Consider the following 15,084-nt stretch of genomic DNA (forward strand, 5'->3'; position numbering starts at 1 on the left):
GCAAGAAAACAGGTTACCCTGAAGTATTTTGTGATATAAGGGAGTTAAAAGAAGTGTCTTTGACTGTGTTTCAGTAATTATTTTGGTGAATCTTTATTGTGGGCGGTGATGGCAACAAATTAAATACATCTTATAGCTGTGTACAAGTTAATAATATGAATCTACTGGTGACAAAATGTTTAATCAAAGGACTGCAGCTACTCTTAGCTCACAGAAAGCACTGAAACACTGTTGTGAGGTAACTAGGCAGACGTGTTTGCGGTCACTAATGCCCGAGAGTTAATGATTCCTCAGTCTGACAGCTGAAAAAATGTCATGTATAAAAGCCTTTTCACAAGCTTCATGTAACTGACTTACTCAAGGTAGTTATGAACAAATAATGAACAAAAAATACTACAAATAATCACATAAAGTGGACTTGAAGAAAGAAAAAGGCAGGTGGGAACAGTGATGAGGAAATGCTGATATGTATTCCACAGTCACAGAGTAGGGAGTGTTACAGCTGGTGCAGTGAAGCTGAAGAACACAACCACACAAAATGCGGTCGGGAGATAAGCAGTCAAAAGAGGAACTAAAAGTCACAACATCACAGTAATAAAAACAAAGGGAACCATTTTTACAAGGCTTGGCTCTTGGCACACAGAGGGTAAAGGCATGACACAAAATTAATTTATAAGTCAAATGATCTCAGTTCCAGGTAACGTGGAGAACCAAACAAACACGGAGGTAAGACCTTTCAGTTCTGTTGTCAGACATGCTCATAGAAAACAGAGACACAGTGGAGTTTATACACAGTTTGAGACAGGTGTGAGTGAAACAGCTCTCAACATGTTTTCCAACTGTTCACAGTTTATCGGGGTTAGGGCCGAGCGATTATTCAATATCACCATTTAGCAACTTTGAATATGAACATATGTTATCACTCTAGCTCTAATTAAAACCCACAAAACTGAGGTTTTTGTTTTACACATTTGGGCTTGTTCACATGTAATCAGGGCTGAATCTAACAAATATTGACAGCATCAAATAATCTGCCCATTATTTTTTCAATTAACCAGTGGTTTTGTTAAGAAAATATCAGAAAACAGTGAAATGGTGGTGACGTCTTCAAATGGTGCAGCACATTTTCATGGACAACATTTCAAACTTTTCCATGACTTTTTAAGTACCAATAATAAAAAAAAAAAGTTGCCCAACTTGCTCTGCATTTTTCAAACATATTAGATTCAAACTCTGTTCGAACATAATTTCAGCTAGCTGGCAAACATGAAGGGAGAGACAGAAAATGAGGAGAAACTTGTGGGATGGTCAACAAAACACTGTCAAACATTATCACGTTAGAGCTATGTTACATCGGCAGTTACAGAAAATAAATTTTCCCTTATGTTACATCGTGTGAAAGGTTATCCACCGCAGATTACAGTAACAGTTTCATCACACACAACCTAATTCCATGACATGAAATGAAATGAAATTGAGAAATGCAATTCTAGGTTTCTCCAGACAGTGAGAACCCTGTGGTGTTTTATCTGACCAGTGGTTTGCCAATCCGAAGTTAAGCAGTTTATCAACATGTGTGACAAAGAAAAGCATCAAACTCTTACATTTAGTGAGTACAAAACCAGCACGTTTGCTTATAAAATTATTAAAACGATTATTCACTTATCAAAATAGTTGCCAATCAATTTTCTGTCAATCAAACAATTGATTAATTGCCTAAAAGTGATCTCTAATTTAAAATGACTACAGTGTTTTACACATTTGATAATTCTGGTCATATGTGATACAAACACATCAGTTTGAATATTTTCATGTTGCAGTTTTTAAAAACACTGTGTTAAATAACATTACAATAATGATTTTGAACACATCGCCCGGCCCTAGCTGTGCTGTTATTCATGTTGGCAGCTTATAGTTACGATGTGAAACTTGCGACTTTTGGTATCAAATGTTTGGTCCCAACCCTGAATGGTCCACGATGGCAGTACAGACATTTTGGCAGTGAACGGACTGTTGCTGTTCTTTCACAGAGCGCACTCTTCACCGGATACAGCACTGCTACGGAGATGTCAGTGCACATGTTCCAGGTATGCTTACAGTTACAGGCAGAGCAACAGTAAGAAAAAAAAATACAAACAGAGACATTTTGGATTCACTGGATCACAGGAGTGAACCAAAGCACAGAAATGCTACGGGGGAAAAAAAGAGGAACATTATAATGCTTAAAGCTGTGGCTGGTAACTTTAATAAAAATTTACTTTTTGTCATATTTGCTGAAACTGTCACTACATACACACAGCTGTACACGAGGCGGATAGAAATCAGGTTTCTCCACCTCATAGTTCCTATACCTATATATAATATCTGGGAGCTATAATTTTTTTGATAGAGACAAAATGTGTCACAACATAACATTATAAATGAAGCACTGTGGTGCTGCAGAGATGCCCCGGCCAACAAATTATATTCCAAATGTAAGAGACCATACCTGTTTAGTGCAGCAATAATCACATCATCATATTTATACTTTTTGTCAGAGAAAATGAAATGCAAAGATTACCATTGTTACTAAAATCGCAACTCATATCCAAATCGCAATACCTGTCAAAATACACTCAATACATTTTTTTCCCATCAAACCAAAATGAAGCACAGCGTACTGGTCTGAGCAAACTTTCTCATATCAGGCAGCATCACTCATATGGGCGGTTTTTATTTCTAAAGAGTAATATCAAACAGTATCAGCTGGTTAAACATGGCAATATTCAACATCTCCTCCACATGCAACTAGTTGAGGCTGCAACTTCGGCAATCAAAGTTCACCAAAGTTGAACTACACGCAGTGTGAAGATGCGAATTTGCCTTGCACTGGCAGCGAATGTTTTAGTTACCCCTTCAGGAGGCAAATATTAACCAATGCTAATTTTGCTCATGTGTGACCGTACCCTAACACTGTGAGTATGTAGACAGTTTCAGCAGGAAGTTATTTCTATAAAAGTTACCAACTGTAGCTTTAAAACCATCGTCTAAAACACTTAAAGAAGTCTTAATGTACAAATGTGATCTGGACCTTGCTTTGCTCCTGCAGACCTCTAATAAGGGCTGCACAGTAAGTTTTACAGTTTTATATTGTAAATTTTCTGCATCACAATTATATTTATTGAGGTCAGAAACAGTCATGGTGCTGATTTAAGATGCAAAATGGCAGCAGAATTATATTCTAAACTTTTTGATAATGCTCACACACAAACATGACAGCTGAGCCTGAAGCCTGAGCCTTTTTTCATCACACTCTCTCCTCTCTGTACTCCAGAATAAATGTGCTGTAACGTAATACTGAGTGCTGCTGGAATGCATTGTTGGTTATGGACGCTCAATTTAATCACATTCAATCTGCTCCTCTTTTAAATATTTATAACATCATTATGAGAATTCAGCTGGTTATTGTTTGCCTCGCTCTGCTGCCTGGTTCTTAAACAGCATCTTGACATCACAACAACCTCATTTTGACCATTCTGAGGTTACTTAAACACTTAAAACTGGGAATGGTGTTGTGAAATAAAAGTACACATCCTGTACAGGCAGTCGCCCCAGTTCCTGACACTACAAAAGTAACATTCATTGAGCTCAAACATTCCTCTCCCACTGTTCAGAGTACTTTCATGTACATGTACATATATGGAATGTCTTTTAGCCGATTTTACACATCACACACTTTTAATTATTTTCCATTTTTCCATGAGAAATCTTATCAGCTCTGTGTAATGTTTGTTGCTAGAAAGATGACTATTGGTGAGATCAATGTTGGATGTTCTAGTCTTGAAGTAACTCCTCCTCATGTCCCAAAAAAAGTATCCACCCAGTTCTTTTCTGTACCTCAATTCAGTCTGTTTTCTCTCCAGTTTTCACATTTTCTATCTTCTCCCCCTCTCTTTTCTCCTCCTTGTCCCCTCTCCTTCCTTCCCTCTTTCCTCCCTTCAGAACCTTGCCCACTAAAATGCAGCAAACGGCGATGACGTGCATGATGAAGTAGATGGACGTCCAGTAGTTGATGGTGTCGGAGGCCTTGAGCAGCACAAAGCCCATGCACATGTAGTCGTAGGCCCTCATCTTCAGGAACCAGTGAATCCAGTCGAAGATGTTCTGTCCAGAAGGACCCAGTTTGGCTCGGACGGAGGACTCCATGGCAGACTCGGCTGCGATGCACAGCGGGATGGTGAGGAAGGAGAGGTAGTAGCCGGCATGTAGGCCATGCCAGTAGGCGCTGATGAACATGGTCCAGCCGGCCCTGAGAGTCACAGACAGGAGAGATGCTGAAGTCATACAGACACGGCGCTGTGAAGGTTTCTGTCTTCTGTCATCTCATTTATTTGGGGTAAAACAATTACAACTCTGCAACACGACCAGGATGAAGTTAAAGCACAGCAGAAGTTATCTAATAAATTAAGAATCAAAGAATATGTCTGGTGATAATCAGATTTTTTCTAATTGTCAATAAATCTAGTGAAAAGACCAAAACCAACATTGATCCTACTTAGTAAGAATTGTCTGTGTATCCAAAGCCTGATACAATAAACTCCCATTGTTGCCCCAAAACTATTTAAAAACACATAAATGAGCCACACTGTTGCACTGCGTGACACACTCCTCCATTTCAACGAGTTTATTTTTAAACTGCACCCACTTACACCATCCTGCCGCCGCAAATACTTACTAGTGAACCAAATCAATGGCTGAGTCAGTCCCAAAAAATGCACTCTTCTGTGTCTGTTTGAGGAGTGTTTGTCAAATACTACAGTGCGCAGCTGTTATAAGAACATATTTCAAATTGTCTTTTAAAATAAAAGCATATAATCATGACACTTTTTTAAAGACTTGCAATCCTCCTGAGACCTGAACTTTTATTTGGTATACATTTTTAATTTCCTTAAGCTATTTTGGATCAGTAGGACCCGTTAAGTATAAAAAAACTAAACATTGTCAATGATAATAAAGTCCCAATGTCTTCAAACAAGTACTTCCTAATTAACAGTGTCTTATCTTGTTACTGGTTGGTCAAATTTGTTGCAACATTACACTACAAACATTATTAATCATAAATAAACAAGTTTCAACCATTAAATGTGATCAGGTTTTGGACCCTGTCCACTTTTGTGTCGGGATCATCTGCAGACCAATTTGGCAGAGATCATCTTGTTTTTACATGGATTAGTGTATTGCGCTCTTACTGCCACTAGATGGCACAAAAAGTGTCCACAAATGAGGACATCAGGTCTAAGTTAAGCAGAATGAAGTATAAGGTAAGTAAGTAAACCCAAAATGTGATGTCCTCATATGAGGACACAGGGTCTCAGGAGGATATACAGAGGAACTGAAGGTGTCTTTGGACCAGAGAGACTTTTCTGTTTTTGTTGTATCTACACCGCAAGAACAAGAAATGATTTTAATTAGAATGCGGTTTTGAGGGACTTATTAGTTATTATTTCAGAGCAGGTACTTTCACAACGGAAGAAGAACTGAGTGATGTAAATGTACACCACTGATTGATCGAACACATGAGCCACTGCAGCACCGGCAACCGCTATTTTTAAAGACCTGTTGTAAACAGCAGCTCGTGATGAAAAAAATGGAAGAAAATAGATAAATGGACCGACAGAGAAGCCCAGGCTTTACCAAACATATTTACCACTGTGGAAATACAACACTATTGACTGTCGAAGCAGAAGTGATGCTGCTTTACCAACTGCTGGCCGGCATACAGTACGTCACTTCAGTGTTCCTGTGGGAGGTGCGGATGCAGAAAGGGAAAAAAGCCCTTGAAGGTATGTACAGTAGTTCTCGAGGGAGCTTTGCAGTGGACAGTTCTTCTCAGGGGGTACACAGAACTGTTTGGTCCAAAAACGCCTTCAGTCATTGTTGGTTTTGGTCTTCTCATGGGATACATTGACAGTAACAACAGAGAATAACACCAGCCCCTAGTTTTCAACATCTAACTTTACCATCCAACAACAGAATTAGCTAAAAAGATAAGATGTAATTTCTGACTTCAGACTGGGAGCTTCACTGATATCCCTGCGCTTATTCACACCAAAAGACCCAAGCTGATTAGAAACACGAGAGAATGACTATAAAAACATGCTTTAAAATCTGGACATGATTGCTATTACCTCACATTTGAAATTGTTATCTCATTGCACCGCCAAATGAAGGCATTTTGATGCCCAAATACACCACATAGGGATTTATGGATGAGTCTGGGGCTTCGTGTCTGTAAAATACGTAGAGACTGCAGCACACATAAAGCCTTACCTGAGAGCATAGGCTTTGAAGGGAGCGTTGGGGTAGATGTAGTGATGCAGCCACCACTGCACTGTCATGTTCCAGTAACGCATGCCGTGGCGGACCTTCACACAGAAGTCAGTGTTGTAGCAGTCGATGTTCTGGATGGTTTTGAAGTCATATTTCTCCTCAGCAGTGGGATCAGGACTGGGACATTAAAAAAAACATTTAAAAAGAGAGAACAAACTTTCAACTACAAAACATCCAAATGTCCACACAGACCAAGATGTTCAATACAATAAAAGTTTAAAACACAGGTAAATACTGATGCATCCTCTTTTAATAGTCTTGTTAGTCCAGTGATGATGTACCTGTAGTTGACGGTGGGTCCTCCTCCAGGTTTGGACAGCGCCTTCTCTGGATAGCAGCCCAGACCTGCACTGATACAGCCAGCCTCAGCTCCGCACCACGCCGCATAGAAGCGCATCCGAAACACGAAGAACACTACTATCATGTAAAAAAACCTGGAGAGAGACACAGAAAACTTCTCTATGTTACCAAACAGCAGCAGAGATATTACAGACATTTACCCTCACATAGAGTGGACATGTCTGTAAAGGGGAGAGTCATGGGTATCTATAGAACCCATTTTCATTCAGATATCTTGATATGAGAGGTCAAGGGACCCCTGTGAAAATGGCAATGCCGATTTTTTTCCTCGCCAAAATTCAGCCTAACTCTGGAGCATTATTTTGCCCCCTTAAATCTACACCTCACATTGTTACTATCAATAACAGATATTATCTGAGCAGTGATGCTTTGTAACAATACCTAAAGAAAAAGTTTCGATCCAGGAACTCCTCTGTGCGAACATAGGCCAGTGGGAAGACGGAGTTGACAGCCAGGAACAGAGCACCGTAGACAGGAACCAGCTTCAGACGCTGCAGGCACGGCACCCAGCTAGGAAGGGCCAGCGGGCTCGGCTGCCTTAGCCAGTCAACATATGTTTGGAAGCGGAAGAACGGACCTTTGGGGAGATGGAGGGAGGAGATTAAGGAATAAAAGCGGCGTTGAGAAGACAGCGAAAATGGACAATAAGGATAATGCAAGACACAAGAGGGAAGAGTGGAGGACAGCGTGGTTCCAAAGAAAGGAAAAGGGAAAAAGGGGAGTAAGAAAACAAAAAGAGTAGAGGTATATTAAAACCAGAGGTTATTTTAAATAAGACTGAAAATGATATGGACTCACACAATGTTGGACAAGTAGCAGAGAGTGAGACAAAGAGAGACAACAGTTAAAATTCATGCAAAAGCAAATAAACATCAACAACACACATGAATATAAAACATCTTCTAAACGTTCACTTTAACATCAGAGCTGACACAACTTCCTCCTGCCAACATTATTCTGAGAAGATGTTTTCACAGACTTACCGGTCATTATACCGGCGTAACAGTAGCTATAGGACAGAATATCATAGAGGGAGGGCTCCTGAGACAGACCACCAATGATGGGAGACTTGGCGAAGGAGCTCACGTCCTTTTTCTTCTCCATGTGGAAGCTGTGCACCTCGTTGGCCAGACTCACCATCTGAGTTAGAAACAGAAAGACACAACAAGAGTCAACAAAGAGGCACAAACTGTAAAGACATTGTGTGCTGCTGCAATATCTTTGATGATGTTTCTGTACCTTGAGAGTGAGAAGTAGCTGGATGGCATTGGCAAAAGGTGTCGGCGGTGGCAAACCAAACCAAGCGACCAGGCGGAAGAAGAGGAGGTAGAGAAAAGTCCAGCTGAGACTCAGTGCCGGGGCATGTCTGGTAGAGAGAAATATGATATGAGTGAGTTTATGTCTGCAGAGTATCTACAGTCCTGTTCATGTTGTCCCCTTCGCATGTATTGAATCCTGCTATGTGCCATGTGCATCAGCATTTGCTTCACACTACAGCTGAAACAAGTGATATGTTAGAAATATTAATTTATTCAATTCATGTATTTATTTGTTTGCATATAAAAATATGTACACAAAGAAATCCACGTGTACGCAAACACTTTCAACTACAAATACTCCAATATACATGACTTTACAATTTACAGTTTGTAATTCTTAGGGGGATATATTGACGGAAACATTATTTATTGGGGCATCCAATAGCTGAGTGGTTAGGACAGGCGTCCCATGTACAAAGGCAATGGCCTTGCCGTAGTGGCTGCTGGCTCGATTCCAGCCTGCAGCCCCTTGCAGCATGTCATCCCCCCATGCTTGAGTACTGTCCTTTCAAATAAAGTCAAAAACCATAAAACATTGTTGTTAGCTGCATGCCAACTTTTTCTGACTTTCATCCTAACAGTATGTGTGTCAAAGAAATAAGTTAGTAAATTCATTGATGTTGATCTCTCACCTCCAGCTGCTCTTTATAATAATCCATGTTCCAATAATTGTCACCAGAGAGTGGAGGGTATGGATGTTACAGGTGGCAATGGCGACAGAGAGGCCCAGAAGAAGAGATGCCCCCTGCTTCACAGGAGGACCTGAAGTGAAAGCAAAGTTATAAGTTATAAAACTATTGCAATCTACCAATAAGCTACATGGGAAAAGCCCCAGCACAGCACCAAGACACAGCATGAAAAGTGTTAAAAGATCAGTATATTTCCACCTATTGCTCTCTTCTCCAGCAGCATTAAAAACAGATGAAGATGAGTTGCATTGTGGGTAACACAGGCACCAGGTTTTGACAAGGAAAAAGAATGTGTGGAATAAAAAAGATAATATCTCTGTCCTTAACTGTCCATCGTGAGGCCAACAGTGTTATGGAAAAAACACACCACCTCATAAAAGTCATCCCTGTCCCTATGCACGGATACATTTGCAAAGCAGTAACAGAACAACACACACACTGTAAACTGCATTTGCAAAACAAAAGACTGGCTCTGCAAAGCCACAGACAGGCTTAACATTAGGTTAAGGCACATAAAACTCAGAGCCCTGGACAAAGGAAAAGATTAATAAGTCATCTTTCAGTATCGCTCATGGTCTCTCCAAACACCAGATTAAACATCGCTAATCCTTAATAGTAGGCTATGGAGCGCAGACGGTTAAGAAGATTTTCACTTTATTCATCCTGACAAAAAACAGAGCTTTCTATTAATAGACTGCCCAGTATCCTATTAGACCTATTTCAGGATGTGTACAATCATGAGCATCCTGAGGAGGGTTGGAGCCGAAAACAATAATATTTTTGGTATTCTTTCCACTCAGCCTCCATATGTTAAAACAAATCCTAGTTATTTATCACACACACACATACACTGTAAAGAGAGATATCTTATTTTTGGTACATAACCAGTTACAGAGACCGTAAGGCATACAGCATTGACCAATAGTAAAATAAACAATGCATTTTGCTCATCATGTTATCTTCTAAAATACTCACTGAGGTAACGGAAGAGGAATCCAACAGGGATGGAGGCGGCGAGGATTCCCAAGTACACCAGCTCATCGGGAGACATCGCTCTGCTCTCAGAGAAACACAATCAGCTCCAAACTTGCTCATAAAGAAAACTATGCACGCATGAATCATCCTTAATTATGAGGGAACAACACACATACAGGCGATACAACACAATCCCTGCAACAAATACTGCCTTCTTGAAGCTAATATTTGTGTATCTGCATCAAAATTAAATCCTGAGGATGAAGTTTTTAAAATGTGACCATATAAGGCCTGAGAGTTTTCTCTAATTAAAAATACATGTTACCTCTTAGTCTATAAGCTATTTTAAAATATACTTTTGTCATCAGTTCTCTCCTTGTTGACATCTGTGGACATGCTTTTTTTATAGCCACCCATTAGTAATAAACCCAGAAGCAGTTACTCTTAATATTCTTAAAAGATACTGATATTTTTTTGTCTATCGTCTGTCTTGGCAGTTTGCCCAGAAGTAGTGATAGTTATGACATCTTCAAGGTGTATTTCACAATATGTCCTCCACCTGAAGCACACTTTTCTTCTTTTTTAAAGGGGAACACTACCTAAATTGAGAATTCCAATATATTATTTCCATGACCCAAGAAAGTTAAATCAATATCTGCGAACATGAGATACCCTCTCTCAAAGCCAGAAACCAATGAGGAAAGTCTCAAACTTGTGATTTCATAGGGTGTAAAGTCTGGAGCTGCTCTATAGACAATGGATGGGAGCTTGATTTTGTGGACCCACAAATGTTTTTCTTTTGTATACACAAATTTGCTTTTTCTGCTGTAGTGTCCTCAGCGATGAGACAGAAAATATGCTCGTATACTCAGATTACCCTGGGTGCTCTCATTGTCATCTATAACATCTTTCCCAATTCACTGTCAGTGGAGCAGCTTCAGACTTTACAGCCTATGGCATCGCAAGTTTGAGTTTAGCACTCCGGCTTTTACATTTGGGAGAGTTGTTCATTTGTACTAATATTCTGGACTGTTTTAGCCCATAGGAGCAACATGTAGGGATTAAGAAAGTGGGCGTGGTTCCCCTTTAAGCAGTTTTGGTTAAGAGTTATGCAAGAGCAACTTATGAATAAATTTGAAGGCTTGAATAAAAGCTAATAAAGAGATCAAGTGTGAGGGACACCATGTGTGCACAACACGGAACAACACAGGAACTCATATATGAGTTAACATAGGAAGTAGCTGAGTTGTGACAGATCTCGGACTGTAACGTTATTTGAGCCCACGAGAGAACTGGAGCAAACCGCTGCTTCTTTTCTCATATTTCAGTAGGTGTAATGAGTTATACAGTACAAATACACAAAGTTTAATTTCCTCAGGACTCTTACAACCAGCTCAGAGCTGACTGACTCCCGTCTGCTAGCATTCCTCTACTTCCAGGAGCGATGAGGTTAGCTAACAGCAACATAGCCTGACAAAGGATAACTAAATGACTGCTTTGTAAATTATGATAATACAATATAAAGACAGGACAGACTGAATTCAAGAGGTAGAGGTTAAACCACGCTAGTCCTGTTTGCATTTATCAGTGTGTAGGAAGTTAGGACAGCTGTGCAAACGTTAGCATCTGGTATCCAAACGTTAGCTAGCAACCGCTGTGAGCGACCGTTAAATTAGCATGCATCAATTTTAAAGCTTTAAATTACTCACATTTACAACGCGTTTATCACCGAGGTAAAAAAAAAAATCACTCCGGACTCTGACAGAGCCTACACACTGACACACTCATACAAACTACCCATTCACACCACTAACACTGTATAAATGTACTTCCTGGTTTATGAATGACACCACCCACATGGCACGTACCATTCTAAACGTAGGGGTGTCGATTCAACCATTCTGACATGGGCGCTGACACTAAAACACCGCAGTAATTTAAAGCTTCTGCACTTCATAACCTCTGGTACGTCATTAAAAATATTTTAAAAACATTTCATGCCCACAAATATACTACAATACAAACTTGGAATAATAATGATAATCAGTCAGTCATTACAACATAGACTCGAGAGCCAATTATACATTATATACAGTATAATATTCTAGGGGAATAAAAGAAAAAACCCAACAGCTCAGTTTTCTGGTCAGACCAAAACATTTTATTGAAATTTTTTACAAGACAGGAAGCATCATAACAACACTCCCCGGACGACATCCTTCTTAATCCTCCTCTTCATCGTCAGCTCCTCCAGCTCCACCCTGGCCCTTCTTGGCGTTCTTTCTCTTGACGCGGCCTGGGCGTCCACCACCGTATGGAGACCTCAGGGAGAAGTCGATGTGTTTCTGGCTGTCCAGGCGGACCACAAAGGAGGGGATGTTCACCACCTGCTTGCGCACACTGCCAAGACATAACAAGGTAGGACTTTAGAAAACACTTGGTCCATTTCATATTTTGAAGAGTTAAGAGATTTAACTGGATGACAAAGTGTCAAACCATTTTTATCCAACTGAATTACCTCTTCATGTGCATAGGCTAGTGATATTAATTAACTGCAGGCTTCATTGACGAGGAATTCTTGACACCACAGAGAATCTGAATATATGAGTTAAATCATCAGCCTGAGTGTTTACTACACTGCAACACACGGTGCAGAGTAAATACTACAATTGCCCGAGGTGCAATCCCCCATACCTTACCTGACAGCCACAACACCACAGTGGCACAGTCCAAGCCCTCCGTGGCAGGATTGGCTCTGGGCAATGTCTACTGACAAGGTATACGGTTTTGATACCGAATTGACCTTGTTGAAATGTTTAACTGATCTCAGCGGAGAGCGTTACAAGCTGATGGTCCTCTGATGAAAGAGGAAGCATTGAGTTTCTGATGAGTCCCTCATTAAGACTTGTGACCCCCTTATCATTTGATGTTTGATCCCCAGAAGCCTTAGAGCTTACCGAATGTGCCTCTGGCGGATAAGGACACGGGCATGGTGGATGCTCTTGGCAAGTCCAAGTTTGAAGACCTGTGTCTGCAGCCTCCTCTCCAAGAAATCTTCAACCTTCAGACCCAGGATGTAATCGAGCTTCATCTTACCCTCGTCCAATACACCAATCCTCACCAGACGCCTGAGCAAAGCGTTACCTGGAAAACCACACAGGAGCCATTTATAATCCAAAGCACAGTGGATATAGCCATTTGTTTAGAGTGCTTTATTGGCCTCATTGACGAGGAATTCTTGACACCATAGAAGAGTCTGACAATTGATAGTTAAATCATCGGCCAATACACTGCTCAAACCTGTATTTGATCTTATTTTACCTACCTTCAAACAGACGCTTGGGGTCCTTCTCGTCAAGAGTGAGCAGCTCTCTGGCAGCTTTACGGATCTTGGCCAGGGTGAACTTGACCCTCCACACCTCACGCTTGTTCCTCAGACCATACTCGCCTTGAAAGAAGGAGGGACAGTTAATAGTCAAGTTCAGTGCTTTCTAGTTCAAAAAGAGGGAAATAGGGTATAATTTATAACTACGCTGGCGTTCATGAAATCAGAACTTACCAATGAGTTTCAACTCCTGGTCGAGACGGGACTTCTCGAAGGGACGGCGGGGGGTGACATATGTCTTGCGACAAACCCAACTCCTGGCAACGGGCATGGCGGCTTATGAGTGCCTGCAATGTCAGATATCAGACATTAGGTTAGTCAGTGTAGATGAATAAAAAAAGCTATTTTTACAACAGGTTGTTAACATTAAGTATTCAGGAAAAAACATTTTAGAATCCTAAATTTGAGTATATACACATCCGGTCAATTGTTTTAACAGCTATTTGGGATTAAAAACAAATAATTTTGCACTTTGTGATGGTACAGAAATTACTGATCATTTGTTTTCTCAAAAAGGACATTGTGTACAGACTCAAACCTAGGATTAGTGCTTTTTTTAAAAATATATATATATTTTTGAAAGCCCTAACATTCATGAATTAAAACGCAACATAACTTTAACATTATAAATGAAGATGATTTACAAAAAGCCCCTGCCCTTAATTTACTCTGTCATCTTTTATTTGCATTTATACATTTAAATATTTCAGTCTCTTGTCAGTTTTGATTAATTTTCTTTTTGATATGCACATGACCCTAATGATCTACTGCAAAGATATTAAGGCATTGTTGTTTGTACATGAGAAGTTGATCCACACAAAATAACGCCGCAATATTAACAGTAAACCGTATACTGTCTAAGATGTGCAAACATCACTACTAGCTCGTCCAATTCCCTCTGAATGCAGAGAACTTGACTGAAATTGCAGCAGAATTATTGTTTTCAATAGTATAATGCATACTGCTTCAATGTTAATCAATATATCCTCATCGTAATAACAAGTCTGAGGGACATGACTGCCTGTTTCGCTCCACATAATGTCGGTTTCTCTGCTGACTCATCTTACATACGTGTGCAGGAATCGCAATTTGTAATTCAACATACAATACCAGAGGAATGTAAATTCTTTATCAGTCTGTACAGTCAAAGTCGCTGTGTAAACCTTAGTTGCACCGTAATGTTAACGTCATGCTTTACTGTCGTTAAGGAAAAGACATTAGGGTAAACCTTGCGGATTACAATTACTTTACAAAACTGCTACGCCACAAAAGTTAACTAAATGTGTCTATAATAACAACAATAAATTATCTATAAAAGCGTTAGAAACCAGCGATTTAGCACCGACTGATACGACTAGGCCGCAGCTGCACCGCACCACGTTGTCTAATGTGACAAGCTAGCGTTAGCTTAGCCGAATTAGCTTTTCACTTCAACGGTTTGTTACAAATTAATTGAATGGACATTCAAGAAACACATTGTCTATAAAACTATGTTTGCTTTCACTGTCTATGTCTTTTTGTAAGTTTAAAGGCCCTAATGTAGTGAGTTTGTGTTGAAATGTAGCAGTGCTGCTATGGCTCGTACCTGTCTCGCTCAGGCTAGCGCAGTAAAGAGGACGTTAAAGGAAGTTCACATAGATTTATAGTGCTGACGCACGCACTACATATCCCATCATGCCCCTCTGCGCTCCAACGGAAATGTAAATGTTGATGGTGTCGCACTCTTTTGGTCAAACAGGAAAAAATATTTGAATTTACGGACGGTACGAGCTTAAAATGTACATGTCTGTGTTCCTACATGCCCGCAGATATGTGTTTATTATAAATATGATTCATGGAGTCACACAGCTGAAACTTTACCAGACTTCAGGTGGTTGAATACAGAACTTTAGGATACACAATAAAACAAACAGCCTAATTTAGATTTAGGGGTTTCTCTCACTCTAAACCCCTGTTATTTTACAAGTGTGTAACAAGTATAGTGGTG

General features: G+C 40.1%; 2 protein-coding genes across 2 annotated transcripts; both read right to left on the reverse strand.

Moving 5' to 3' along the window:
* Positions 1 to 451: 451 nt before the first annotated feature.
* mboat7 (membrane bound O-acyltransferase domain containing 7) lies at positions 452 to 11,548 on the reverse strand. The gene is made up of 9 exons (XM_049582603.1): positions 11,422 to 11,548; positions 9,713 to 9,792; positions 8,681 to 8,810; positions 7,969 to 8,095; positions 7,713 to 7,869; positions 7,111 to 7,306; positions 6,651 to 6,803; positions 6,310 to 6,486; positions 452 to 4,288 (listed from the first exon to the last, which is right to left on the reverse strand). Exons 2-9 carry the CDS (start codon positions 9,786 to 9,788, stop codon positions 3,883 to 3,885), a joined length of 1,422 nt encoding a protein of 473 aa, XP_049438560.1. The 5' UTR covers positions 9,789 to 9,792; positions 11,422 to 11,548; the 3' UTR covers positions 452 to 3,882.
* A 302-nt stretch (positions 11,549 to 11,850) lies between these two features.
* Positions 11,851 to 14,727, reverse strand: rps9 (ribosomal protein S9). The gene is made up of 5 exons (XM_049582607.1): positions 14,683 to 14,727; positions 13,272 to 13,384; positions 13,038 to 13,160; positions 12,670 to 12,856; positions 11,851 to 12,112 (listed from the first exon to the last, which is right to left on the reverse strand). Exons 2-5 carry the CDS (start codon positions 13,366 to 13,368, stop codon positions 11,935 to 11,937), a joined length of 585 nt encoding a protein of 194 aa, XP_049438564.1. The 5' UTR covers positions 13,369 to 13,384; positions 14,683 to 14,727; the 3' UTR covers positions 11,851 to 11,934.
* Positions 14,728 to 15,084: the final 357 nt, after the last annotated feature.

This window comes from Epinephelus fuscoguttatus, linkage group LG8 (assembly GCF_011397635.1).
Source record: "Epinephelus fuscoguttatus linkage group LG8, E.fuscoguttatus.final_Chr_v1".
Taxonomy (NCBI): Eukaryota; Metazoa; Chordata; class Actinopteri; order Perciformes; family Serranidae; genus Epinephelus; species Epinephelus fuscoguttatus.

Coding starts and splice junctions, on each gene's coding strand:
- mboat7 (XM_049582603.1), bottom strand. CDS start 9,788: ATGTCTCCCGATGAGCTGGTGTACTTGGGAATCCTCGCCGCCTCCATC. Junction 8,811..9,712: donor ATTCCTCTTCCGTTACCTCA/GTGAGTATTTTA, acceptor CTTTCACTTCAG/GTCCTCCTGTGAAGCAGGGG. Junction 6,487..6,650: donor GGACCCACCGTCAACTACAG/GTACATCATCAC, acceptor TTAATGTCCCAG/TCCTGATCCCACTGCTGAGG.
- rps9 (XM_049582607.1), bottom strand. CDS start 13,368: ATGCCCGTTGCCAGGAGTTGGGTTTGTCGCAAGACATATGTCACCCCC. Junction 13,161..13,271: donor CCAGGAGTTGAAACTCATTG/GTAAGTTCTGAT, acceptor CCTTCTTTCAAG/GCGAGTATGGTCTGAGGAAC. Junction 12,113..12,669: donor ATCCGCCAGAGGCACATTCG/GTAAGCTCTAAG, acceptor ATGTCTTGGCAG/TGTGCGCAAGCAGGTGGTGA.